Source organism: Echeneis naucrates, chromosome 8, assembly GCF_900963305.1.
Source record: "Echeneis naucrates chromosome 8, fEcheNa1.1, whole genome shotgun sequence".
NCBI lineage: Eukaryota > Metazoa > Chordata > Actinopteri > Carangiformes > Echeneidae > Echeneis > Echeneis naucrates.
This window is the reverse complement of record NC_042518.1, coordinates 14,074,106-14,101,565: the sequence shown is the minus strand read 5'-3', so window position 1 is coordinate 14,101,565 and position 27,460 is coordinate 14,074,106. Positions and strand designations below refer to the sequence as shown.

Sequence of the window (27,460 nt, the reverse complement as noted above, 5' to 3'; positions counted from 1 at the left end):
CTGCGCATGAGTCATGAAAATGAAATGGGAGTTAATGGGTGAAGAGTGGTTGTATTATACTCACGCCCCCTCATCTCTAAGCAGGGACAGGAACTTGGTGACTCTATAATCCTGGTCCATCTACAAGCAGGAAAAAGAAAGCAAAGACAAGTTCACTGGTTGGCTGACAATGAAAACAAACAGAAAAATTCCAGGCAACATGGAGCCCACACATCCCCCGACAACTACAGTTGGTGCCAAAGTGAAGCTAAACTGTCTAAACCCTCAACGCTCCCTTTCCAATGGCACGATCTGAAACTTATATATGCCCTTCAGTTCTTCCTCTGAGATGAAATAAGTCTGCTCTGAAATTAGTTACAAGTTGTCTTCTTCCACTTCTCACATTCATATTTACATGTCAGTTAGTGTGGCTGCTGGAATGAGGTGCTGTTTTCTGTTCGGACTATGTTAAAGGATCCAGCTGCTCGTCATTGTGTAGACATGACATTGTTGTCAGTCTGATTCAGATGGATTTTTAACCTGTATGTCTAATCAGCTCCAGTGTCGGTGACGGACATAGACCACTATGGACAGATTCATTGTCGTCTGTCACACTGCCTGTTGTGTGTTTGACTGTATCACGGATAGCCTCCACAGTAACAAGTCATTTATTCAGCACAGCTCAATAATTTCATTCATTGGCTCCACATAAAGAGCTACAAAAGTACAGCAGAAGAGTTCATGCTATGCCAACAGTTTGCAGTCAGTGGCTTCATATTTACCAATAAGAGATAAGCATTATGGAGAAGAATCCTTCAGGGATCACACAGCAGTAAGTGATTCAGTGGTTTGAAATGCTGGATGCCACCAGTCAGCTGCATCATGGCGTTTATCTGAAATATCCCTATTTAACACCAGGTGGAGCTGGTCCTGGTCTGAAGCTGACTGAACTCAGGTCATGGCTTTCCATGTTGGAGGGAAAGTGTTTAACAACAGTAACTAGGTGGTAGACACAGCTGTTAGTTAGCCAGGGGTGAATGTAGTTTTTGTCTCAAGTATTCCCAAATACCACTGAATGAAATTATCTACTTTAGTCTAACAAATCACGCATGCTTGGTTGCTGCAGTGGTGAGTCCTCCGCACCTGCAGTGACATCTCAATGAGCACCAGGAGCTTCTTGATGCCGATCCAGACTCTCTTTCCTTTGAGCTGTTGTGCGATGCTGGCTCGCTCTTTATCTGAGAAGCTGCCCAGAAGCTTCAGCAACAACAAACAAAGACGTTAGGAAGGTTAGGATTTTTACTTCTAATGTGAACTACTCCTAAACGATGAAATAAAGGAAGACTGTCTGTCAAACTATTTTATTTTTTAATCTGTCTTTGGGTGACTGTGTACTCCTAAGGGTGATGATGTGCGTGTATAATTTATCACAATGTGTTTTCGTATTGGACAACTGTGAGCATTTTTACCTTTAAGCATCAACATGTGTGTAGGATGGACAAGATGCAAAACGACATGTGTGATATCTGTGTGTCTGTGTGTGTGAGTTTGAACCTCTAAGGCGTCGACAAGCTGCTCCCCAGTGGAGATGTTGGGGATGTGGATGGTGGTGCTGAAGGCGTCCAACATCTCCATCTCCTGCAGCACGTCCTTCCTGCTGGTGGTGCCGATGATGAGGAGCTTTCGACCCTTAACCCCACAACACAATCTCCGGTCATTTATGGGCCAGTTTCCTTATTTAGCTGCTTTATCCACATAAAGAAATGTTGAGACCAGCTTGCTTTGGTAAAATGTTATCAGTAATCCTCACAGGTGCTGGTAGCTGGATTTTGTTACCTGTGAGCAGAGTCAAATTTACTGATTCTCCTGTTAGTTGATTGAACAACAAATTCCATAAAGAGCCAAAAATCTTGACTCCACCTCTCAGTATTTGCCAACGCCCTGTTTCCCACCAAGCTCCTTTGTCCCCAAATATATACTTTTGGCAGACATTATTTTACGAGTGGTAGTAGTTTACATGTTTGGGGACTAATTACAACTTTGGATTAATACACAGGTCGTGCTTGTGCTTGTGACTCATCACGTACAGCTGTGTTTTGTTGCGCTCGCTCACCAAACGCTGTGAATGTTATAAAGATCGATAAGTTGAACCACAGAGTGATTTCTGTTGTACAGATGGTACCTGGATACGTGCACTGAGACACAGCATTTTACAAACAAACCCAACTCACCTTGGGGGGAGCTTTCTTCAGCAGCACCAGCAGAGCCTGAAGGACCAAGTTGGAGAAACGAGGGCCGATAGGGACGTAGTCCAGCAGACGCTCAATGTCATCCACCACCACACAGCTGAGCTGGGACTTGTAGGCATCATCAAAGACCTGCAACAGAACCAGGGAGGGAGGGAAGAATGACATTAAGGCATTAATTAACAAAGCCAACAGTGAAAAGGAAGAGAACAATGAAATAGACCATGAACTGAAACATGAATCCCGTTCCTGTGGCTCTTGCTGCTGCTGTGAATGTTTCCCATTGGCAGCACTAACCTTTTTGATTGACTGGCACTTGGAGATCTCTGAGTGTCCAATCATCTTGTCTGGAGAGCAGATCTTAATGAAGGGGAACTGTGAGTCCTCTGCAATCTTTGCTGCCAAGGCTGTTTTTCCACTGTGGGGTGGACCTGTTTGTGTGTGTGTGTGCGAGTTGAGAGACAGGAAGTAGTGGAAGTCACTGCAGTGCATCTGCATTAGCATGTGTGTTGCTATTCAGTGCAGTGAAAGCTGGGGTGTCGAACAGCACAGTGTGTAATCCTTTACAGCCTGTTCTCTGAGCTGAACTGTAAAGCCGTACATCTGATTTCTTACCCTCCAACAGCACAGCCACCAGTGGTGTGCGGTCACTGTTCTTGGTCTGCTGCACCAACAGCTCTCCATCATCCAGCACATGGGTGACAGGGTCGCCCCATTTGATGATGCCGTTCATGATGTAGCTGGAGTAATCCTCCTGGTTTGTACCAAACGCCTGGAAAAGACAGGAGGATGCATGAACATGGCAGGATTTCACTGTCCTCTGCAGGTAGCGACAGAAAAGCGGTGAAACGTACAGGTTTAATATCATTGTTGAGGGAGCCCATGAAGTCAGCTCTGGTGACCTGGAGCTTCTCGGCCCTCTCCATGTCCACCTCCACTGTAGATGTAGCCTGGAAGGAAAGGACACACACAACTGTATCACAACAATGTCAACAGTTCAACAACTGTGTCCGTCCATTCTGTATCTATGTGTAAAATCTGTGGGGCATTTGCATATTTATAAAAAAAAAAAAAAAGAAGAAAGATGCAATGGGTTGGGTTCTATCAATATACAATAAGTTTTATGTTAGTTAAGATTTTATTACTGCATTGCTATCAAACAATTTAGCTATATACATGGTATCCCAAACAAAGCATTTTAAACACATCTTACATCCTTCATCAGACACCAGAGAGGACTATCTCGACTCAAATCCATGGAGTTAGTTTATATAGTATGTGGACATCACATGAAGATGTGGTTGAAAACTCAAGAAAAGAAGTTGTTTTCCTTGACCTACGTTTTTTTGACAGCAACACCTGACTTTTACTTCGAGCAACAGAAGCGAATTCAGGTAATTTATACTCTTTAGGTTCTATATGTTTTGTAAGTCCCATCAAGGTTTGGATGATGTAAACAAGAAGTATAATGTTTCCATAGAGTTGGCTCCTTTTCTCAGTTAGTTGCTTTGTTCACAATCTGCTCTCAAGATAAGTTTTTATGAGGCTATTTTTCACATGTAAGTAGCAACTGGTTCTTGTAATCTCTGCTCATTGGCCTGTAGCTACAGTGACCTCTGAACCTGATCTTAATGATAAAACCTGCGTATCTGAAAACGCCAAGTGACCTTGATATGCCGGTTCATGGCGGTGGACTGAGCGGCCCTGACCAGCCCCTCCAGTTCTGCACCACTGTAATTCTTGGTCTCAGCTGCCAGCTCCTTGATGTTGACATCAATAGCCAGAAGGTTGAAGTTTCGCATCTTGTTGGTGTGAATAGTCAGGATCTGGACGCGACCCTTCTCGTCAGGCAGACCTGGAGGTTAGAGGACGAGGCAGTGAGAGTTGGAAGGCAAAGAAAAAGATGAAAAGGTAAATAAGTGTGGGGATGTTGAATGAGAACTGCAGTAGAATCTACTGGGAAAAATGGCTGTAACAGAAGCAGCAGTTCGAGTGCAAATGACAGAAATGAAAGCTGCATGAGCCAACAGTAAAGCAAGCTCTCAGAGACAATCCCCTGCTGCCATCACAAGAGGGCCGTAAGTTATATTCATTCATCTGCAACCCAAACATGACGTCTTTGGACACAGCACGGAGAGAACATGCCAACTCCACACAGAAAGGCCCCAGGCTGGGAACCAAACCTCGACCCCCAAAACAAATAACAAGGGTTGTCTATTTTGACTCACTTAAAGAAACAAACAGGCAGCTGGACAGAAAATTCCCAAGCGGGCTTCTTTTTATACACTCACCAATCTCCATCTTGACCTCAAACCTTCCAGGCCTCATCAGGGCATCATCTATCAGGTCAGGTCTGTTGGTCATACCTGGGATGAAAGACCAAGGAGAACGACAGGAATACATGGAGTCGTGGTGCAGACTAATATTACGTCTACCATCTCACAGAGACATCCAAACAAAAACAACATAAACTCAGCTTAAATCGAGTAAAAAGATGCAATCAAAGTTATTTCAAATGAGTCCACGTCCATTTAACCTTCCATCTGTGTCATGGACCACTTTTACGTTTTGTCGTGCTACTTACCGATGACCAGGATGTTGTTGAGTTGCTCCACACCATCAATCTTAGACAGCAGCTGGTTGACCACGGTGTCGTGCACGCCCGTGCTGCTGGCTCCTGTGCCTCTCTGTTTGCAGATGGCGTCCAGCTCATCAAAGATGATGATGTGGAGGCCACTGTTGGCTCCCAGCTGGACACAGGATGAGTTTGAAGAAATAATCAATCAGCTTTGTCTTTTATTTCTAATGACATAAAGCAATGGAAAAGCATGCTGAGCCTTTCCCACCCTTTTTTGCTCGTCCTCTGCCTCAGCAAACAGTTTCCGGATGTTGGCCTCAGACTCTCCCACATACTTGTTGAGGATCTCTGGACCGTTGACAACCTTCGGCTCACGGGCGTTGAGCATCTTGCCGATCTGCCTGGCCATCAGGGTTTTACCGCAGCCTGGGGGGCCAAACAGCAGGATGCCCTTCACGTGCTTACATCCTGGAACGTAGAAAATAAGGAGGGAAGGGAAGGAGAGAAATGGAAGGTAGAGTAAGAAAGATGGGAAACAAAGAATGGATGAGTTAGAGTTAGAAATTTGGAATTGAAGAATAAAGGAATCAGTCGGAGGGCAAAGCAGCCACAAGACAGCACAGGAGAGGAAAAGATGAATGAATGTTATAAAATCGTTTCTGTGTGCTCAGAGCCACAGGGAGAAGAAGCTGGATTAATCAAATCAATCATAAACCAATGAAAAAGAGTATGTTATTGTCTGTGTGTATGTTTCCAATTTCTTCTGTGGCTTTATTGCATATTACATTTTTACATTTTGCTCCTGTCAGAAATACACAGAAAATAAAATTACTGGGAAGGTCGTATACAATGACTCCATTTTGACGTAAACATTTTGCACTGCACTAATTCTACATCTTAGGAAGGACAGAGAAGTCTGACATCTCATAAATGAAGATAGAAACGAGGTTCCTCACCCATCTGCTCCACAATATCTGGGGGGAAGACTCTGGAAGCGAAGGCTCTGCGGAAAATGTCAGAAAATTCCTTGTCTAGACCTCCAATTCCCATTTTCTCAAAGTTCCAGTCTGGGTTGATGATTGTCTGTCGAGCTTCCTTAGTCTTTGCTTTTCCTGTTAAAAATCAGATGGGAACAATTTAAACTCCAAAGATGGGGATTACATGAGAGATGCAAATCAATAATAAACTAAAAACCAGGTTTGTCATTCAGAATTATCTCGGCTGCTCGGTGAGGGAACTCCTTTTAGGTGATTTTGTTTGGAAGAGAAAACTGATGGCCCCTTACTGCCATCTTGTGAACAGTGCTGTTACATGAGGGCCTGCAGCTCTCATGTCCCTGCTCTTGGCTCATGAATGCAGACTGTGGGATCAGTAAAGCTTTGGGAAATATCAGTTTCCTAAAGAGAGAAAGAAGAAACATACCGACAAGTGTGAGGGAAGAATTCTCTGCCTTCTCAAAAATCACCTGGCTGTTGCCCACCATCAGCCCGCTGTCGATCTGCCAGAGAAAACGAAGTCACACACTTTTCAGAGCTGTGGAATATTTACGCTAAGCACTAAGCATTGAGTCTTTATTTAGGCAAGCAAGCACAGCATGATATTTGTAGTAAAATGCTAAATATATTCATGTGTTAGTGAGGATGCCATTCTTGTTTTCCTTTTCCTTTATTTAACCTGGGTGAGGACACTTTTGTTTCTTTTATTATTATTATTATTTATCTTGGTGCCATTTTGTGCCTTTATTCAAAAGAGAGAGACAGGAAATACAGGGACATGGTCAGGAAAAGACATTGTCGTAGCTGCATGTCTTTCAGGGAGAGAAAACAGGGAGTTGCTGTTCAGGGCATTGGATCAAATGTGGAATTCACCATCACCACCATAACCAGAAATGTTTGTCTTTTGTAAAAGTCAAAGTTTTTTCACAGTTTTTCTTAACACATCGTCTTTTATGCAGTGTAGAGAAACATTGATGAGCACGAACAAAAAAGTTCGACATGCTTCTCATTTACAGTGTCTGACTGGGTGATGGGTGCAGGGGCAGACATTTTATATCATTTAACACTGTGCCACTGTAATATATGTGATACCTTTGTCCTGATTAATTCAGTAGCACACTGACTGCACCATTTCCCAGAAACAATTACGTTCCTGGATGACTCAATGATGAATTCATTAGTTAAAATACAGGGTGAGAACAATCAATTAAATCCCAAAGGTGCCAAAACTAAATCCAAGTGAAAATGCCATCCAAGCATGCTATTTTCTTCAACAAAGGTTTATATTCTGTGGCATTCAAAAAGGGAAACAGATTTGCCTCCTGGGTGAACCAAGGGAAATGATCCTGAGCTACTTCAACAAAAGCCAAAATTTGAGAGAGGCTTGAGAGCGGTGACACACTTGGCTTGACTGTTCTCGATGATACATTTCTGAATAGAGGTCACGTACCTTCTGCTGTTTCTTTCCAGAGGCTGGCTCTCCTTTGAGGATGCTGGCATCCATGGCCTCGATGTCCTTCACCACCAAGCCAAACAGCTTGTCACAGAAACTAAACACGAGCTGAAGGAAAGAGGAGCAGGAGAAAGGTCACCATCTTTCGAGGTAACATCAACACTTTGTGTGGGTGTTGGTGTCCGGATACATTGAGGCATGTGAACAGAAACCTGCTGGGTAACAGAGAAGGCCTGGTTGTTGAACTGCTGGATGAATTCGGCTGCCATCTTGTCCGAGTCATAGGGAGAGGAGTCGGTGCTCTTCTTTTGCAGGAAGTCGATTTCGATCGTCATGGCGCCAATGCACTGCTTAGACTTATCAAAGTTGTAGTTGGACACTGAGGGGAACGACAGTTTATCTTGAGTCACAACACGTGAGGAAAAAGGAACTGGACAAAAAATATAAAACCAGAAATGCAAAACCGGAAACTGTACTAGAACGGATTAGAGTAGTATTAAATTCAGTTTTTCAATACCAATGGATGTTATACTGCTCTAATTCTAATACTGAAAAAATAACATTTGCTCCAGCAGGAGGCAGCATTCAAACACAAACAGCTATTCCTCGGTAAAGTGTCAGCAACCTGCTACAGGAAGGAGGCGTTCAATAACATGTCCAGGCAGCAAGCTTTCAGTAGCTATGCATCATTTCAAAGACAGAGCTATCATGTAACTGTTCCTTTGTGGAAGTATTGATACCAACAAACCTAACTTACAAACAACCAAGTTGGCCTTGGATGCTGCTGTCAAAACAACCCAAGACAACAAGAGTTTATCATCAGCTATTCCTCGTGTAATATTGAAAGTCTGATCCTTTCAGATTTCTCATATGTTAGTTCTGAGTATCTAGAGTCAGTTATGTCCATGCCGTCTTTGTGGATCATCTAGCTATGTTATTGTTTCAGATGTGCCGCTTTATTTGTTTTTTTTTGTTGTTGTTGTTGTTGTTGATGTCGTTTTTTTAATCATATGGTACATGAAGTGATCTATATCTATAACTAATTTACAGGATTTTTAATGCAACAGTTCTGGGGCAAGAAAATGAAAGGTGAAATGTGTTCATTGAAATCATGCAGCTAATATTAACTTAACCTGCTAACCAGTTAGAACTGACCTGTCATTGTTGCCCCGCAGAAATGAAAATGAAAGAACGGAGCCATTGCTTTTATAATTACAACATTTTTATAGCTCGCTGTATTCATAATAAAATTTGAAAAGAGACTTGTGCATCTAAAACCAAGTAGACGTGGTATGATGGAGGCTGATCTGATGTGGCTGTCAAATAGAGGATATTGTACCTTCCACCTCCTGGCCAATGGAGAGACCGGCCCATTTCCTCTATAAGGGAGATAAGGGAGAGAAATATCAGGAAGGCCCGAGCATCCAGCCAACAACCGCTAATTAATTAACACTGTGCGAGGGACTGTGTATGTGTGTGTACCTGCGGCAGGCTGAAGGCAATGGTCCCAGGTGTCACAGTGTGGTGGGTCTTGACTGTAAACACAAACTTGTGGTTGGGTGTCGTCTTCACAGTCACATGTCTGCAGAGACAGTTAACAAGTAAAAGACGATTAACCCTCTCTTTCATTTGACCTTTCTGTATCATTTATTAGTTTACCCTCGGCGCTAAAGGAGCCAAACATTCTTCGCTTACAAGACGCCCTCTGAGGGTCTTCAGAGCAGATTGGAGGCTACAGTGAGACGCCATTGGAAAGCGATGAGACACACAACGAGACAGCGAGCTGGTTTGCATGCTAAGTGTAGTGGAAGACAAGTGACGCTTGACTTTGACTTTCATGCACAGCTGATAGCAGCATGTAAATGAATTTAATTTGAACGTGTTTCTTTTAGATTGGCAAACAAACAGTTGAAAATAAGAAAGTTGGATATGTAGCCAAACAAATACTTTGAAAATGTACAAAGATTTTAAAACACGCTACATCATAACAATAATATCTTTCAAGGTTTCATAGTATTGGCATCATGGTCATTTGATAAATGTCAGTCCAAATCAGCAGCTGAACCCTCACTGCTGTCAGCGGCGAGGTGCTGACTGCATCAGTGTGTTAGGGGTGCTGATCAAGCAGCTTGCCAGCCATTTCTCAGTATGCAGGGTTTTTTTTTATTTTTTTTTTTTTATTGCTGGTTGATTTGTGCAGGTTTAATTCCTTCAGATTTTTTATTTACTGTGCTCCAGGGCACACTGAGGATCTGATGGTTTCTAGGATACGAGTACCTTCTTCACCTTCCCAGGAAATAAGATAATTACTAGAATTACTAGACCTCTGCTGCTGATGCAGAGGAATGCTGTATATTGCATGATTGTACACCATAGCTTGTGTTGAAATATTTCTAAAACCTAATTCTAAGAATCATGATTCCCTGCAGTCAACTAGAAAAAGCTTATTTAGGTCAGTGGAGCATCAGAAATAATTAGCAATAATCAATACTGGAGTGCAAATTTTTAACCAATGTGTAACTAAAGATTATTCCCAGCAGACTGTTGGCAGCCCAACGCCGCTTTTGGGCCCTGAATGATGAAGACAAGGCTGCAGTTGGAAGTAAAATGAGAGGACACTGTCAGGTTGTTTCTGCTTTAAAGCAGCTATGAGATGCCTGCATTTGTCTTGGATTACGTATGGTTTAGAATTCTGGCCAGTTATGGTGCTGCCAAACTGATTTGTAAGAGATCAAGTTTCACACAGTGACGAAGATTTGGCAGAAATTTTTACCGCAATTTTTAGATCTCATCACTTCATACTCCTGCTGTTGTGTCACTCCCGACCCAGCTGTTTGTCTTTCAGTGGTAACATTTCTCATTTCATTAAACAGGAGACCGATGCGGCAGGAACAATGTCTGAATTTCTCATGCTGCTGAGTGTAAAGAGCAGTCGATAAGCAGCACAATTTACCACACTAAATAAGGGTTTATGTAACATCCTGTTTAATCACTGAGATGAACAATTGTTATCCAGCAGCACAAAAGTATTTTTAATGCTATTCAACCCACTGTTTGAATCAAGCTGATGCTACAAGTTTACGGTGCAATATGTTAAAGCAAAGTATGAAGTATTTTGACTTATGACTGACTACTACTAACCCTAACCCTTTTGAAAGTACCTGACCCATCTGGATAATAATCTATGATTTACAGTAAAGTATGGCTTGCTAAACACCTTCCAAATCACTGCTTTAAGTCTAAAGCAAACAAATTTTATATGTTCATGGTCAGCTTTTACTGAAAATCACATACTGAACGTTAGAAAGTTAGCCTCTTATCAGAGAATTGACCGCGGCTCTCTGGATGAAACATGGCCGATAAGGTGGATCTGATTAAAGACGCCCAGGTATCTGCCTGTATTGACAAATCCAGGGATGGATGGGTGGGCGATAATGACTACTCACTGTCCTGACTGCAGATCCTTCTCGCTCACCACAGCACAATTAGTCAGCGACAGCTCATCTGTGGGGCATCGCGCCGCTTGCATGGTCTGTGAAGAGAAAGCACAGGGGAGGTGAAGAACTGAGAAGAAGAATGTGGTTATAGGATATTAGAGTTGGCCTCTAAAGTCTAGTCAGGATGATGCATTCACTGCAAAAATATCTATCAAAGAACAATTCTGAGATATGGAACATCACACCAACCAAAAACTATTTCACCGAAACAGCTTTAGATTTTGTGCTACCTTCAAAATAAAATGTTAATTGAACATCTGAGCTCTGCAGCTTGAACATTGCCAATCAGATCTACAAAGCAACATTCACGAAGGTATCTGAATTCTAACTGAGAGTTAATGTCATTGGAATACAGCCATTTGGATTTAATAAGTAATAGTGTGGCACTGATGGATGATTTCTGAACTTCTGAACTGTCAGACACTCAGTGAACATCAGGATCAAAGTAGGAGCATCGTCAGCATCCTTATTTCCTCTGTCATAATTTTGCCATTTTTCTCAAAATCGAGTGCTGACATCACCCATAATGCAACTCACCCACCAACCTTTTGTTTCAGTGACAGAAACAGATAATGGAGCCTCATCACAGTGGCTAGGCATCTTTCAAACTACATGCTCACAGAGTGTTTTACATGATCACTTATCTCCAGACCCAAATACACATTTATATGACAGGAACCTCCCTCAGGAGCCACAACAGCCTTTCAGTCACTTCATTCACATATACAGTACTTCTCCACCTGTAAGTAACTGACCAATAATGTGGTGAAGTGTAAAGCTAGATTCAGCATCTGCTGTTTGCCAGAGAGGTCATTACCAACTTCAAAGAAAACAACACTGCACCAACTGAAGAGAAAATGAATCCCTGTGTCAGGTGTTTTATTCTGCATTGAGTTAAGGATAGAATAGTAGGTAGTGGTAGAATTGGAGATAATAATAATCCAAACAAACACCATGAAAAAAGTCAAAGAATTGAATTTAGTCTCACTCAGACAGAGTGCAAAGGACATAAAGTTAAGCCACTTGTCAAATCGTTTCCAAATCTATTATACAACTTTCCTTTCAGCATCTCCTACAGAGTAAAACTAAAATGGGATGATGATTGTTTTATATGGAAATGAAGACATGAGCCGAGCTGAGCGCGAGAGACGTGCAATTTTCATATCAGATGGAAGACAGACGGGCCATCATTTCAGAAGACACGCTGACATGTTCTCATTCCAACACAAATTAAAAAGCCTTTGCAGAACAACTGTCTCTGCTGCAGAGATGAAGGGTCCATCGCAGGCTTTGGCAGATAGGGAAATTCCAATGAACATCACTGCAGCCTGAGCAACCTAAGTGGTAACCATGGCAACTGCATTAAGCTTCAGACGATATATCAGGTTTTACCGCTGGGTGATTTAACACAAGCTGAAATGGCTCTGTCCCTCTGAGGCAGCAAAGTGTTACTCCACCACAAATAGTTTTGAGTCAATTGTTCTCGTGAGGCTTCATAGCAAACACACACACATGGACCATCATGATGTGCACGGCACATAAATCACTGACACTGGACAGTGGTAGTCTCCTCCGTGTTTCCTGTGGGATTTATCTCTTGGTTTAAAAAGAGTTGAAACACCACAGCAATTCACTTTGCACTGCTGAACCTTCCTCCCTAGCTGAGTTTATGTGTCTATTCATTTGGTGTGCCATCCAAACAGCTACAGCGGAAGCTCACAGGTGCATGTGAGGGCATAGCTGCTGGCTCTTTTCTTCTAAGGAAAAGCCAGAGAAGTTTATAAGAAAGAGAAAATGAGGCCAATGAGAATATGAATCAGTTTTATTAACATTGATTTTTTTCACATGCAGCTGGGGCGGGCTGCTGTGCTCTGCAGGTGAGTGTAAGTGATTTGGATGTTGAAGAGCAGATATGCTGCAGACATGCTGGTGCGTTCTGGCAGTCAGACATTGCAGTATAGAGCATAGTCAGCCACTTAGAGATTCATCTTAAGATTCCCTCGATCACTTTCAGACATTGGTGAGTGAGTGATGAGAGAGTGAGATAGATGTTGCTGTCATCAGCATAGAGACAGTTAACAAAGCCACCTGAATATGTGATTAGATGTCTGCTCCCTGGGAGGTAATGTTCCCCCAGGTCCCCCTGGTACTGTGGGAGAAAGAAAAGCTGTTGGTTTGTTTGACCTGTGAGGGTTAAAAACTGGGGCATGAGCAGAGATGTTGATATCAGATCATTTGAACAAAAGTATGTCAGCATGAAGGTCTGCCAGGTCCAGTAGACCTTTCTTTCTCACTTCAAGTTTCTGTCATTGGCAGGGATGTGCTGTTGTAGAAGGACAAAAAAGAATGAATTTTGTCAGTTTCAAACATTGTGAAATATTGTAAAATGAGATTTATTTTTATAAAAACCTGTTTGAAGAGCAGTTTTTTTGTTATTGGTTTGATATTCGCTAAGATTTGAATAATCTTTAATATTTTGATATGTACGTTCCTTATATGCTTAATCCGTTTAGAGAACTACTTTTTATTATATACATAGTTTGTCTTGTGTTTTCAGTAGCTTCGTTTTGGGTGGCGTGACCTATCACATTGTGAAGTCTGGCCTCAGATTTAAACAGATACAAACACTACTTCAAACTCTACTTTCACAACTGACGGGGGGATAGAAAGATGAAATGTTATTAAACATTGTGTTATTTACCAGCAGCATGAATGGAGCTTTTTCATAGTGGAGAAATAGTACGACAACATATAATGATTCTGTTCAGAGCACATATTGTAACCTGCCAGCTGGCTTTAATTAGAATTGAAAAGCTTGGCTATCATTAATTCCTTCAATAATTCATTCTTTAGTTTGCAGCAGCAGATGAATGTTGAGAGTCAGGTAAGAATCATGTTACACTGCTTCGATTGTATTAGCTCTCCTTGTACTCAGTGTTAAACCAGCTGGCATGTGAACAACAACCACCCCTGTCAAAGCTGCTTTCTCAGCATTCATGAGTTTGATCTCTTGGCAAAACAGCTGAAATATACAGCTAAAAAATTGACTCTTTTTTTTTTTTTTTAGTTTTCTCATTAGGAAAAAAGATATTGATAGGAAACAAAACCTGATTTATACAGTATTATCCAAAAGTCTAAGAACACTCCCCAGGATTGAATTAGTCCATAATTATGTGTGCAGATAAAGTAAACGCCCTGTTGTTGGCAAAGAAAATCTCACCAGTCATCAGTGACACGTAACATAATCGTATATATCAATGCTCACTGCACGTTCACTTAGAAAGGACTACATGAAGAGAGACAAGGACTAAGAGACATAATGTTTTTGAAGATATATATCAATAGATAAGAAAATAGAGGAGAGTGGATAATAGGAGGAGGTGGGACATTGGGAACAGAGACAAACTGATAAAAAAATACTGCAGTACTGGCATCATGCCCAAATCATCTGCACCCCAACAGTCTGACCAGACAAAGGTGAGACAGAGCCAGACCAGTCTCACTCACAAGGAGCACCACTTCTCCCCTCCCTCTCTATCGCTGGACTTTAGCGTCTGAAATAAGATGTTGCCCTGGTCAGCTGTGCTTATATCAGATATCTGCTACAACTGTGACGGCAACCAAAACTGTCTGTGTTTGTTTTGGCCACTGGAAATAATGGCCGAATCCTCCTATCTTGGTGTATCTTTGATTTATCAGAGCTTTTATGAAAACAAAAAAAGAAGAGAAAGAAAGACCGCCTCCTGTAGCTAAAACCAGTTGGTTAGAGCTTTAAGAGTGAAACGAAACTGTACAGCTGCAAACACTGTATAATAAGGTGATAAAGACCAGGCACGGCATAGTGGCTGATTTTGTTTTCACCGTGTTTATCTGTGTGTTTTATCATGGAGACGCCTGATGAGCTACATACATGGACTCTGGGTTGTAAAAGTGAAGCCAGTAATGAAGAGCATTAAACCCGCATCCTGTCTAATGACCATCAGGGGCTGATTCCACTGGTGGTAAAAAAAAAAATTAGATTGTCCAATCATCCTTGTGTCTGTCTGGGTGGGTGCATTGTGGATCAGAAACAAATATTTGGACGAATCAAGACTGACTGTGTTTCTAAGTTTCTATGAAGGTTTCATTCATCTTCTATCAATAAACTTGCCTCTTAATGCTAGCAACTTTATTTGTAGCCTAAAATAGCGTAACTCTAAAATTCTCAATCACATGTCGTGATGCTGTGATGTGAATAATGAGCTGTAACACCATTCCACATCACGAAGTTTACTCTGCCACCTGCAGCAAAATGGCCAGTTTCTCCTGTCAGAAATGAAATGAAATTTATTTATATAGCCCGAAATCATCACAAAGTTACATGAAGGCACTTTACACATAGAGCGGGTCTAGACCAAACTCTTTATGGGGTTGTTAAAGAGAACCAACTTCTCTCTCCAAGATGAAGCATCCATTTCATGGATCTGTCACGGCAAGATCCATTAAATGAGGCAATAGAAGGGGATTCACAGATGCTAAACAGTTAGCATTTCCATTCAGTCAGCGTATGACACCATTTGGACATTGCAGCTCAGCCACTGGGTTGCAACAGTGCCAGACACACTATAGGGTTGCCTGACTCCTGAAGCGCTAGCCACCTACGCCTGCAGGATGGGGCTGAAAGCAGCAACGCACATCTTCTATACATCAGCAACTCTCCAGCTAGAGAGCCACAGAGCACGCTACTGGGCAGAAACAGCAAATATATTCCACATGATGAGGAAGATGGCAGCTCGTTTTGAGGGATTTAACAAGTGTGTATCCATACATACCTTGAAAAATATTACGACCTTGTGGGCGCCAGCGTAGGCAAGCAGAGGGGAAGGACAGAAGACAGCATTTGAGACAGAAGGGGGCTTAGAGCAGCAAGCTGCTGGTGGTGAGGTGCAAAGCTGTTTTGGCTGAAGACAGGTGCATTCAAGTGACAAGTTGGGGGATAGACACATGCATGCTAGCCAGAGCTGGGTGCTGCTTTGCTTGGATTCATCATCATTTTGCATTGTTTTTTTTTTTTTTGTTTTGGTGTTGTTTTGGGGGAAGAGGGGGGGGGTCCTAAAAGTCCTTTGCTTTCATTCTCTTCATTCTCTTCACACACATTACCCTTTTCCAAGACACACCCCAAATCTGGTCATGGCATGATGATGAGCCATAAGCAGAATCATGCCAAACATACAGTTCTTCCCCACATTAGAGACAAAGTGCCAACCGTCTTATTGTGGTCACACAGACACACGGATACCAAGAACACAACCTGCTGGGTTTGTGCTCTAATGGGTGAATGTTCATTGATAATGGGTTGAAGGGGAATTGACATGAAGGGGACCATACTGGAAATGCAGGAACCTTTTTCTGGGATATCAGTCATGAATAGTTTGCATTTTAAAATGTCATGTTTGTGAGTTAGAAGCTATTCCTTTATGTGGTTAGTCACACAAATATTACTCCTATTGCTGCTGTAGTTTCGTCTAATGTTAGTTCTGTCAGACTGGATCAGGTTGCAATAGCTGGCATGCTCAAACAGACAAAACATTACAGGTAAGTGGAACAATTTCAGAGGAAACACAAGTAGTCAAGGTAACATCAGTTGTCATGCATGAAATTCCCGCTCCTGTTTCTGAGCAGAGTCAAGTCTTCTGTCGCCAGGAGGAGGCTTGGAGCAGCACAGGAATACACCCTGCTGAAACATCAGCTGTGCAACTTAAAGGTTCATATTTTTGTGGGATTAAAAAGGAATGGAAAGCACATTTTATTATCTGTCATCATTTTTTGCATCTTGAAATGGAAACCGTAGTAATTCACGTGCTAAAGACCTTTTAGGAAACACACTCTGTAGCCCTCTTGCTGGGAGTTGGATAACCGGTTGATACTACTCTCATGTAACAATCAATATGTGGCTGAAGCCAGCAGACTGGAAACTAAGGGAAAGTAAATAGCCAGGAACCTCTGCTTCATTGACTTATTTCTTCAGACTTTCCTATAATTTCTGATAATTTCCCATCATGAAATCTTTTAGCTTCACCTTGAAGCCCTTTGGCGGTTCTGACCCCTTGGTTGGGAATCACTCTTCTGGATTACAGCATTTTGCTTTGAGAGACAAAATGCTTATGGAGTTAGGTAAATTTTGAATGAGTGGCTGAAAATTTTCCAGAAGTCTGTGAAGCTAAGATTGTCTATCGCCCTTTCTGTCCACCTGTCTTTCCTTTCCACTTTCCTTCCTTCGCTCCATCGTGACACCATTTGCATTTTTTGTGAGTGTGTGCTGTGAATACAGCTTGGCTACATTATTGATTTAAGTTGCTTTTCTTTTATTTACAGAGAGAAAATACAGATTCCGCGACTGCCCATGTTTTATCTGTTCCTCTGAGAGCCTGCATCTTTTTCAAAGCTGCTGTTGTTCAGCAACCTCTCTACATTTCGAGTAACTTAAAGGACCTAACAGCCATTGTGATGTTTATAACACAACAGGCTTCGTGTAAAATGCCATCTGAGCAGTGTTAAGTCTTCACAGAAGGGTGAAGGCCACAGTTAACCATAACACCACAAACATACATTTCAGACATTAAATCAGCACATTTCAGTATAATATTTGACTCTGTTTACCTGTCAAAGCCAAATACTGGACAAGAGTTTCATGCCTTGCATTCAAAATATGTTAAACTGTTGTGGCCCTATTAAATAAATTGAATTGTTCTAGAATTCTAAGTAAACAGAAGTTAATGCTGAATGTACAAATAGGTCCTTTAATGTAATGTATACTGTGCTGTGCTTTTCCATATCTTCCTGATCTTCACTTCCCCACACGGAAAAATACATCAGCTCTTCATTCAATTTCACCCTGTTGGATCAAGCAGATGTCTCGACTGTAGAAAGAAATTGTCCCAGAGCTTTCTGTGAAATGAATTCCTCTCATTCCATCACCCTCATTCAATCTGTTCACTTCCGCAGACCTGATTACCTCCTACAAAATTTCTCTGGTGACTCATCATCATTTTAAAACCCTGAATCAAATTCCTTCATTACATTTTAAATGGACAGTTTAAAAAATGCATTTCTCAATAACTTTTCATCACGCCCCAGTCCCTTTAGCGTGTAATAAATCTTACAGTTGTCCACTCAATACATTATTCACTTGGTGCTCCGTGTGTTTCGGCAGTGTGACACTGCAGCAGCAGGGAGCAGCAGGAAAATGCTGCGCTCATTCACTGCATCTCACTCGAAGCATTCCCTCATTCCAAGCATTACCCTGAATTATTAATCCTGATGTTGCTCAGGGGGCTTTGTAGCCAGCTAGTAACGCTGTAAGCCAGTGTTACTGTATCGGAGCTAAGGGTTTGAGATAAATGGTCATGTGAAAGAATGTGTCACATCAGTACTGTGCCATCAGTGTAGGCAAGGCAAGCAGCGTTTCCCCAGCTAAAACTAAAAACAAGGCTTTACCACTCCTTATATTTGATATGAAAACGGTTTCCTGCACTTTACAGGATCAGTATTTGTCACCTCTGCATAAGCTGGCTCACCTTCCAGCCATTCTGTCTGTCATGAATGAGATCATGTCCCACTGGCAAAGACTGACAAAGAACTTAATGGAGAAAGTGGAACAACTCTTCTCAGGAATGTTCAGGCTGCAGGTTGTTTGCGTAGCAGGAGAGTGAGCTAGAGAGAGCGGTGATGCCACTGGAACAGAGAGTTAGCTTGTTAGTCAAAAGTTAGTATTATACAATTAAAGGCTCCAAAAGGCTCTCTGCTCTCCCCATGAGCTTCAGCTACAGTCCAGATGATGAGCCAGGAAAGGTTAAATTTAACTGAGGCACTGTAGTGTATTTCTGTGTTTTTGACTTTTACAAGGTGCAACTTCACTGCTTTCTGTTGCCTCTGATTCATTAACAGAGTGGAAAACAGAGTTTATTTTTCACCCCAGGGGGTAAAACAGGCTCAGACACTTTGCAGGAGCAACAACCCAGGGAACCAGCCAATTTTGGGGTGAAAAGGGTTTTAGAAACAATGGAAACCACTAACCAAGTAGTTAAAATAATAGTCTACCCCTGTTGAGAAATATTACATCTCCATGTGCATTGTCAAACCTTGAGTTGTGTTTTGAAATTTCTGCATTAACATTAAGAAATACAACACCCCAAGCGAATGACAGGAAACCCTCAAAGTCAACTGTGAGGCTCTTCAGTATTTCTTGCTTGGCACCCGATACAATATCAGCCCTCTCTCAGCATATTTTGAAATTAATAAAGCTGAATATAGGAGCCAACTCTCTTTCCCATTTATAAAAATCACACTAAGTAATTCCTCTGCAGTCCTGCTGCTGAGGATGGGAATGAATGAAAAAGGTTTCAGGGCATGCATCACTGTAATTGTTGTGAGGGTGCCAATGTCCGATTTAAGTGTTGGTCATTCAGGGGCACTTCATGAGAAACTGATTTTGAAAAAAAAGGGTCAGCTTGTAAGGGAATATTGTTATGAGGCAAAAATACACAACAGGGAAGTAGTCACTTTTATTAATATTATTATTACATGGACCAGTAATTTAGCATATAATCCCCTGCAGTACTGATGTGTTTAGCTTCGGAGCTAACAGTCGAATGTTTTTTTTTTTTTACAGCTTAAAAGTGGCCCAGTGTCATTCTGTCTGGTACAAGTGGCTACACTTCAAAACCTGAATACAGACCTGACCTTTTCATGCCAGGCTTCTGCAGCACCAAATCAAAATGTTCGCTGTACCAAGGGAGACTGCCAAAAACACGTCCTTTACATGACTTCAAACAGGAAAATCCAACTGAAAACATAATTTTAACCCTTTATAGCTACTTTCTGATATATCGTCAAATTATTAATTCATTTACTATTATTATTTCTGATAATGACATTGGATGGTTCCACCTCCTGTACTTCTGCCCGGTGAGCAGACAAAACGCAGACACACAATTGAGTGAGAATATTTGTGCATTAGCTGCCCCACAGCAGAGAGGTTCTCTAAATATAGCTGCAGCTCACAGGAGGGCCCCCGACAGAGACAGCCACAGATTAGCCATTGTTGTGTCTCCACGCACACACAAACACACACACACACACATGGATTGTGCTCTCATGTACCGACACATTTACAGACATGAAAGCCAAAAGAGGCTGCTGTCATGACACACTGTCTACTGTCATGTGTATGCTTTGTTTATGGGATGAACTTACTGATAAAAGCAAATAAATACCTGAAACCATCTATCAATAGTGGACTCTCTGGCTATTTCATCTGGACATAAAGCTAAGAATTCAGTTGTTCAATACTTTTACTAACCTTTTTACTCGGTGATTTATTATTGGGTATTTAAATATCAGTGGTGGTCAGCTGTTAAGGACCTATTATGGTGTCTTAGCGCTAACTGTTACTTCGCTGGCCCCAAACGCCCCGCTAAAACATCACTGATTCACAAGTATAATACAGGATGTGAGCCGCTTTGGGCATCATAAATGAAAATATTGCAAATAACTGTCAGATGAAACAGTCTGTCTGAAATTTGTAACAATGGAGGCAAGGTGTCTCATCCCAGTTGAGAACACAGTGTCTTTTCAGCCACAAAACAAAGACAGCTTTGAGAGGATGCTAAGCTTGCAGGTAGGCAGCACTGAGGCAGCACTAATATCAGGTCAATTTATAAACTCTTTCCAGCATTGCTGTTTGATTTTTTTTGGAATATCATGCAACATTTAGGGGCAGTTCTTATGATGACAAGAAAACACTTATTATATAATCAACAGTGTGTGTGTGTAGTTCTGTCAGAGGCAAAAAGAGAAGCCTAAGAAAGATGGGGAAGATATGATTGAAGATTGAAGACTGAAAGACAGAGAAAATTGATGTGCTCTTGTTGTCTTTAAACAGGTTGCAGGTCCAGGCTGAGAGGACAAGGTGCTGTTAAATGATAAGGGCTGTAAAAATGCAGCCTCCACAGTCCACTACCCAGAGAGTGGGCGCGGGTCTAAAACACAGAGCAGCAGAAAAAATACGACTACAAAGAACTAGCTGGAGGAACGGCAGTTCAATATGAGGGAAAGAAAGCACTTAATTCAAAGAGGAAAAGAAGACAACGAAGAAGAAACACTCAGGATACATGCCATGTTTCATAGCCCACTTACTTGTTCCAGCACACAATCGGGCATTTTTTTTCCTCTGACAGATTAATCAAAAACACCCTGCATCTGTCGATTGGTTTGGACACAATTACATTGACCAGATTGTCCTTGAGAGCTTGGATGCAGTTTTCTGGAAAAAATCTTGACAGCGATGAAAAGAATTTTAATTCTGGCACAAAATGAACTGTCAGTAGTTGAACTGAGTTTGATGCTGTTGACTGGAAATTTCATAAACTGAAACATTGAAATCTGCACTTTGCTTCAGACTTCAGCAACCTGAAGCATTTTAGCCTTATGAGGCTTATGTTTACTCTCATAAAGCTAAAGTTCAGCCTTTAAGCATCATCGAGGCCAGATCCTGCATTCAGGCTGTACAAGGCCCAGGACTTGGCTAAAGAGACAAAAGAAACCTTACTTTAAAATTCTTGTGTGGCATGCAACCTGCAGACTTCGAAAATAATAAAAGTGGCGTTTTTGTGAATATTATCCTGCTTAGCACACTTTACTTTCTGCATTACTCAAAAGCCAAAGTAAAAATCCCTGTGCCATTTAGTCGAGGCAACCTGTGAACGTCTGCAAAAATACATTCCCTGCAGCACTCTAGCACTTCACTGATTATTTTCCCTGCGTAACCCAACTGGCGTTCACACTCTCCTCTTAATTCAGGTTAAGCTGTTTACCTCTCATATTGCCTAGTTACGGCTGCTGCTCAAGCTATAAGAGGAATAGTTCTGTGTTCCTTCAAAAAGGGTCCAAATAAAGTCCCTTTCTGTAAAGACACAGTGCAGAAGAGTTCCTCTAACACAGAAGAGAAAAAAGAACAAAACATGATGTTTCGCAGTAACTTTTAATACCAGCAAAAATTAGGCAGTATATTAAGTTTTGGGTAGATACAGTGTTGACAATGTTATTTTTAAATATTTATCAGCTGTGTATTTCAGTCTCAATTTGCGTCTCTCTAATACTTCAGATTAATGAAGGCCAGATGGCTGGTGAGGGTGCCTAATTGACAAAATGTCATTACTTCAATCCTCACTCAGTCAGGCTCTGCCTAACTGTCTCCTTGACCCTTTCTGGCTCCTCCCTGAGGTATGCTGATTGTGTCTACTTCAGGGCACAAGGCAAGGACAGAAAATCCTTGTGTGCATCAAGAGGTCAGTTTGGCATTGAACATTGCTGATCAATAATCCATTACCATGTCATGGCCTCAGACTGACTGGTTGCTCACATGCACCTCATTGTTTATAGTGCTGTATGTCATAAAAAGGATAATGTCAAAATAAAGATGTGGGTTGACGCTGGGCGATAAATCGATTTAGTTTAAATGTATTAATTTTAATTTGTAGTTTAAGATGAGGATTGGTTTCATCAAAAGATTATTTCATTCCGTTTATGGTCACAGGGGCGCTGGAGCCAATCCCAGTTCACTCTGGGTGAGGGGCGGGGTCACCCTGGACAGGTCACCAGTCCATCACAGGGCCAACACACAGAGACAGACAGAGACCAACAACCACTCACACTCAGACCTACAGACAGTTTAGAGTCACCAGCTCATCTCCATTCATGCAGCATCACGTTCGTGCCTGCACCTGTTTTGAATATCCCCCTCTCCTGCTCTCATTCTCACCCTACACTACATCCCCCCATGCCTCTTTCGCTCTCTCTCTCTCCGACTCTCAACCCAACCGGTTGGGTGCCACTGTCACCGAGTGCTTGCTCGAGAGGCTCTGTTGGGATCTGTCTCTTTAAATAATTTTATGAAGAGTTTGGTCTAGACCTCCTCTATATGTAAAGTGACTTGATGTAACTTTGTTATGATTTGGCACTATACAAATGAATCTGATTTGAACCCAAACATGATGTCTTTGGACGGTGGGAGGACAGTGGGAGGAAACCCATGCAGGCATGATGAGAATATGCAAACTCAGAAAGGCCCCAGGCCGGGAACCAAACACACAACCTTCTTATTGTGGGCCGACAGCACTAACCACTCTGCTGCTGTGCTGCACTCATCAACAGATAATAAAATCTCAATTTGATTAGAGGAAGTACTTTTTCATTTTTGCTTGTTTTTCTGAAGAAAAATGTATAATTTATAATTTATGGTTTATAATCAATATAAATATAATTTGTATCAAATAAGTTTAGTTGGAGTGAAAAATTTCGAGTTTTTATTTTTAAGTGATATTGCCCAGCCCTAATGTTGGGAATCTGTCCTTCGGATCAACAGTACACCTGAAAGGCAACTTGTTCTTATTATTCCATCATTCACTTTTAAGTATTTATTCAGATTGTTTAGAAACCAGTAAGAGTTTCAATAATGTAAACTGTTTGAAAAAATGTAGTCAGTGTTACTGATCAGCTGTAAAGAATCGTTAAGAGGAACTCAGCCACAGGCCACACTGAAGAAACAGTGCTGCCCAAAAGGCAACAATGGCCAAAGCTCTTCTCATGATGCCAAAGGAAAAGCTGTAGTATCTCCACCCTCTGCAACATCCAGCTAATTGTGCACTTCGAGCTAACAGGCCAGTTAGTCATCACTCATATTCATTCTTTGTGCGGCTTTAGGCACAAAAACTGGCTTTTATTTTTGCGTTCTACCATCAGCTCTGGTCATGTCTATTGATTTACCATTTACTCTACAAAGTGCTAATTGTCAGTGCAATTCCCTGAGGCCAGGAACAGCCAACCAAACAAGATAAAAGCGTTTGTACACTAAAGTGAAGAAGACGCTCAGCATGCTCCACTGTATTATTGCTTTTGAAACAACTGAAGCGATCCCCGAAAACTAAATCCGGTAAAACTGTGTTTGATGTGACACACAATGACAAGCTGGCAGCTGTGTGTACAACACATCTCAGTCAGTGACAGCTACACACTGAAAGCAGGGCGCCGCACGGCCCCAGGTCAGCACCACCACAGGTCAAACACAGTGTTCCTTATTTTGGCATACTTTTGTTGAAATCAGCACTTGCAGGGGCAGAAATAGGAAGTGAGGATAAGAGCCTTATCAACACGCAGACTCATACACCGAAAGCTCTCCTGACCGGGCCGACAGAAAGGTCGTGAAAATGTCATTGTTTGATCTGGAATAGAATTTTGAGAAAAACTGTGGGAGAATTGCTTTGATATGACATGAGACCAGGAGGGCCATCATTGGACATCCATGTTGAATGAAGAGCAGTAGTAGATGGAAAACCGAGTTTTCCTCCTGATTTAAGCATCAGTATGAGTGAGCAGTATTGAACCAGGCTGTAGAATTCTTATCTTCTGATGTAAAGTTGGGTATATTTAGACTGAAGTCTTCAGGTTTGTCATTATTTTATAATTATTGAAGAGCCTCATGTTGTGGCACGCGCAATAGGGCAGCATAGTCGTTCGCTCCACAATAAGAAGGTTGTGGGTTCGGTTCCCGGCCTGGGGCCTTTCTGTGTGGTGTTTGCATGTTCTTCCCGTGCCTACATGGGTTTCCTCCCACCATCCAAAGACGTCATGTTTGGGTTAACTGGTGACTCTAAATTATCTGTAGGTCTGAGTGTGAGGGGTTGTTGGTCTCTGTCTGTCTCTGTGTGTTGGCCCTGTGATAGACTGGTGTACCCCGCCCTCAACTGGAACGTTGGCTAGGATTGGCTCAAGCATCCCCCGCAACCTGGAAATGGAAAAGCGGTGAACGATGGATGGATGGACAGTTTGGCACCTCTGTGGTGGCTCGATGTCTCAGCCTCATGGACTGCTGCTTGATTAACCCAAACACACAAATAAATACATATATACAATCAATATAACAAAACACTTTTTAGGACAGAATTGTTGAGCCTTTCTTGTTGTCGATCTGTGGAAATGTCCCTTTTGTACTGACTCTCTCTGACAAGCTGCAGTAGCCTATGCCCGGCAACAGTACATGGCCTGCTGGGGGTGAAGGGCATGTGTGTGTGTGCCGATCTGGGGGGCTGTGGGAGCAGTGAAACAACACGCCCTTTTGACTCATGTTGAATTTCAAAGTCAACAGCTACAAATGAGAAGCTGCATTTCCTTTTGTGTGAAAATTAGGGCCTATTGTTAGTAAAATAAAAACTATATACGTTTAAATGGTAACTGTTACTCATTTTAAAGTGTTGCTCAGTTTCATTCCTTTTGTTTTGGGCTTCAAAGGTATATGGCATTCATAAATGCCAACTAAAATGAAGAATAATGATATTTGCCGTTCAGTGAAGCGGTTATTGTTTATTATTTCTAACATTACACAGCTTGTGCAATCAGCTGCTCTGAAGGCTTTCTTCTAATATGAGAGCACAGAGGGTTATCTTCTAGCTAATTACTTAAAGAGCTAAGTCCACTTCCTTTTATGAAACGTGCCAACACAGGCATATGATGCAGCATTGCTGTGAGACACCGACAAATCAACCAGTGGTCAGTTTGTTGGGACGCAGGATGCTGTGTTGTAACGTGTCTGGGATCTGCAGTAAAAATGGACCCACTCCCTCCACCGCAGAGCAAGCGAAAGGGCAATTACTCTGCTGTGTTACGCCAACACAGGTGTGACGTAGAAATCAGATTTCTGCTGAATCAGTTCTGATGAACACTGAAACAAAAGCAACTCTCTTCAGATAAAAGCAGCAGCCTAATGGCATGTAATCACCCAATGGTGTCATTTCTGCTCGGGGCACTTTCCATGTCTCATTTAAAGTACAAACTGAACCAAGTGAAGGAGCTGAGTGAGATCTGCACATCTGCTCTGAGAGATTATCAGTGAATCGTGTGGTGAAATATGCTAAAAAGAGGCCCTACATGTAAATGCACATGATACTTTCTCCTTTTTCATCAGCACTCAGCACAGATAATCTTGCTGTGTTGTTAGCATGTCTGTAGCTCATGACTGTGTATGCAGCCTGCACTCTCTGTGATGCCAGTACATAAGCGGATGTAAATGATGATAAATGGACTCCATGCTAATACAGCAGTGAGTTAGAAGCTGTCTTAATCTTGACGTTGGGTTTCCAGCCTGGGGGCAAGGACTCTTAGAATTGTTTGACTTGCTTCTCTTTCTGAGAGTTACGTGCTCAGAATGATACAACTCTGACATCTTTGTGGTAAATATGAAGGTCCGCATAGCAGTGGGTTAGCATAGCTTAGCACAAAGAATGAACTTGTGATGCGAAAAAAAAAAAAAAAAACAGCCCTCAAGATAGTTGCAACCAGCAGAGAAGGAACTGCCCTTCAGCTAAGACAGCAGCCAACAAGTTTACGATTTCTGCCTGTTTGCTTGTTTTCCAACAGTGTTGTGCAGAAAGTCCTGCACAGATTTCCACGGGACTTGGTGGAGGGCGATGGCGTTGGTGTGGCATTTTTCCGATTCCCTGAAGGGTTAGGGTTCGGGCATTTTGACCCTTAAAATGTTCAATGGAAACAAATCAATGTGTGTGTCTTTTAACATATGGGTCTAGTGTCTAAGGTGCTGGTCAGCAGATGTTATTTCCCTTTCACCGAGCCTGGCTGGCTGTTTGACTTAGTTTTCTCTCCTTTCTTTAAGCTAAGCTAGGCTAACTGGCTGTAACAGGAGCTCCATATTTAGTCTTCAGACATGAAAGTGCCATCAATCTGAACATGCAGGACTGGACTTTTTCCTGAAGGACTTTCATCAGTAGCCTATTTCAAATCCGCCGAAGATTAAAATGTGACCTTTTGAAGTTGGGATGTTTTATAGCAATAAGTGCAATGACAACTAAAAAAGATACATAAATAAAAAAGCTTGGGAGTCTCTACCAATTCACTAATTTCTCCACAGCAACTGTAAATTCTTGCTCGGCCTTACATCTTGCTCACTGCCGCAGGACAGGGCAGGCTGACTCTGGTTACCTGACATCATCCGACAGGTTGGAGACCCCTCAGAGATTACTGAGATTACCGTACACACAGCCCAGCCCGCCCAAACAGCGCAAAGAGAGGAAAAAAAAGGCTGAAGGGAGGCTGAAGCCCTGACTCCCACTGCTGTGACTGCCATCGTCAAATGCATGCTGACGTGCTCGGCTTTCCCAGCCTGCTCTGCCAAATGCAAAGCCAGTGAGAGCTTTTCGCTGGGCTCCGTTTTACGCAGCCGTGTCGGCTCAAGGGCAAGCGGAGCTCAGGATTAACCGGCGATCCTCCCAGAGAGGCGGCGGTCAGCGGGCTGAGGGCAGTCGGACACCTGGAGCTATGAAACAAATCTACCGGGAAAGATCCCTCCTGACACATGCCAGCCATGGCGGGCTGCGACATCATGTGCATCAAGCACCAGATCCTGTAGTCACCGTGACATTCAGGCGCAAAAGCTCCTAAAACCGCTGGCAACTGGAAGGCTCGCCGGACATTTTGCGCCCTGCATACGATTTTCCTAATATGCCAGACGAAAGGTCGGTGATTTTTGTCTTGTTATATTTTTTTAAATGGAATAAATCATTCATATATTGTTGTCTTACCCGGGCCGCCATCTTCACGGTCTCGGTAGGCCTAGATCAGGGGTACAGCTCGGGCCAACGACGCATAGGACGGCGGGGACGGCG

At 42.2% G+C, this 27,460-nt stretch overlaps 1 protein-coding gene across 1 annotated transcript; it reads right to left on the bottom strand.

Annotated features, from left to right (window-relative positions):
- Window positions 1–20: 20 nt before the first annotated feature.
- On the bottom strand, window positions 21–27,429 carry nsfa (N-ethylmaleimide-sensitive factor a). The gene is made up of 19 exons (XM_029508836.1): window positions 27,377–27,429; window positions 10,698–10,783; window positions 8,734–8,833; window positions 8,591–8,630; window positions 7,464–7,630; window positions 7,249–7,359; window positions 6,226–6,301; window positions 5,760–5,915; window positions 5,072–5,271; window positions 4,810–4,975; window positions 4,517–4,591; window positions 3,893–4,080; window positions 3,080–3,175; window positions 2,841–2,997; window positions 2,523–2,656; window positions 2,211–2,357; window positions 1,534–1,668; window positions 1,123–1,236; window positions 21–120 (listed from the first exon to the last, which is right to left on the bottom strand). The coding sequence occupies exons 1-19, from the start codon at window positions 27,386–27,388 to the stop codon at window positions 61–63; spliced, it is 2,220 nt and encodes a 739-aa protein (XP_029364696.1). The 5' UTR covers window positions 27,389–27,429; the 3' UTR covers window positions 21–60.
- Between the last annotated feature and the right edge of the window lie 31 nt (window positions 27,430–27,460).

Excerpts from the sequence above, each read along its gene's own strand:
- nsfa (XM_029508836.1), bottom strand. Across the intron at positions 3,176-3,892 it reads CCATGAACCGGCATATCAAG|GCTACATCTACAGTGGAGGT; the intron begins GTCACTTGGCGT and ends CTTTCCTTCCAG. Across the intron at positions 1,669-2,210 it reads TGAAGAAAGCTCCCCCCAAG|GGTCGAAAGCTCCTCATCAT; the intron begins GTGAGTTGGGTT and ends TGTGGGGTTAAG.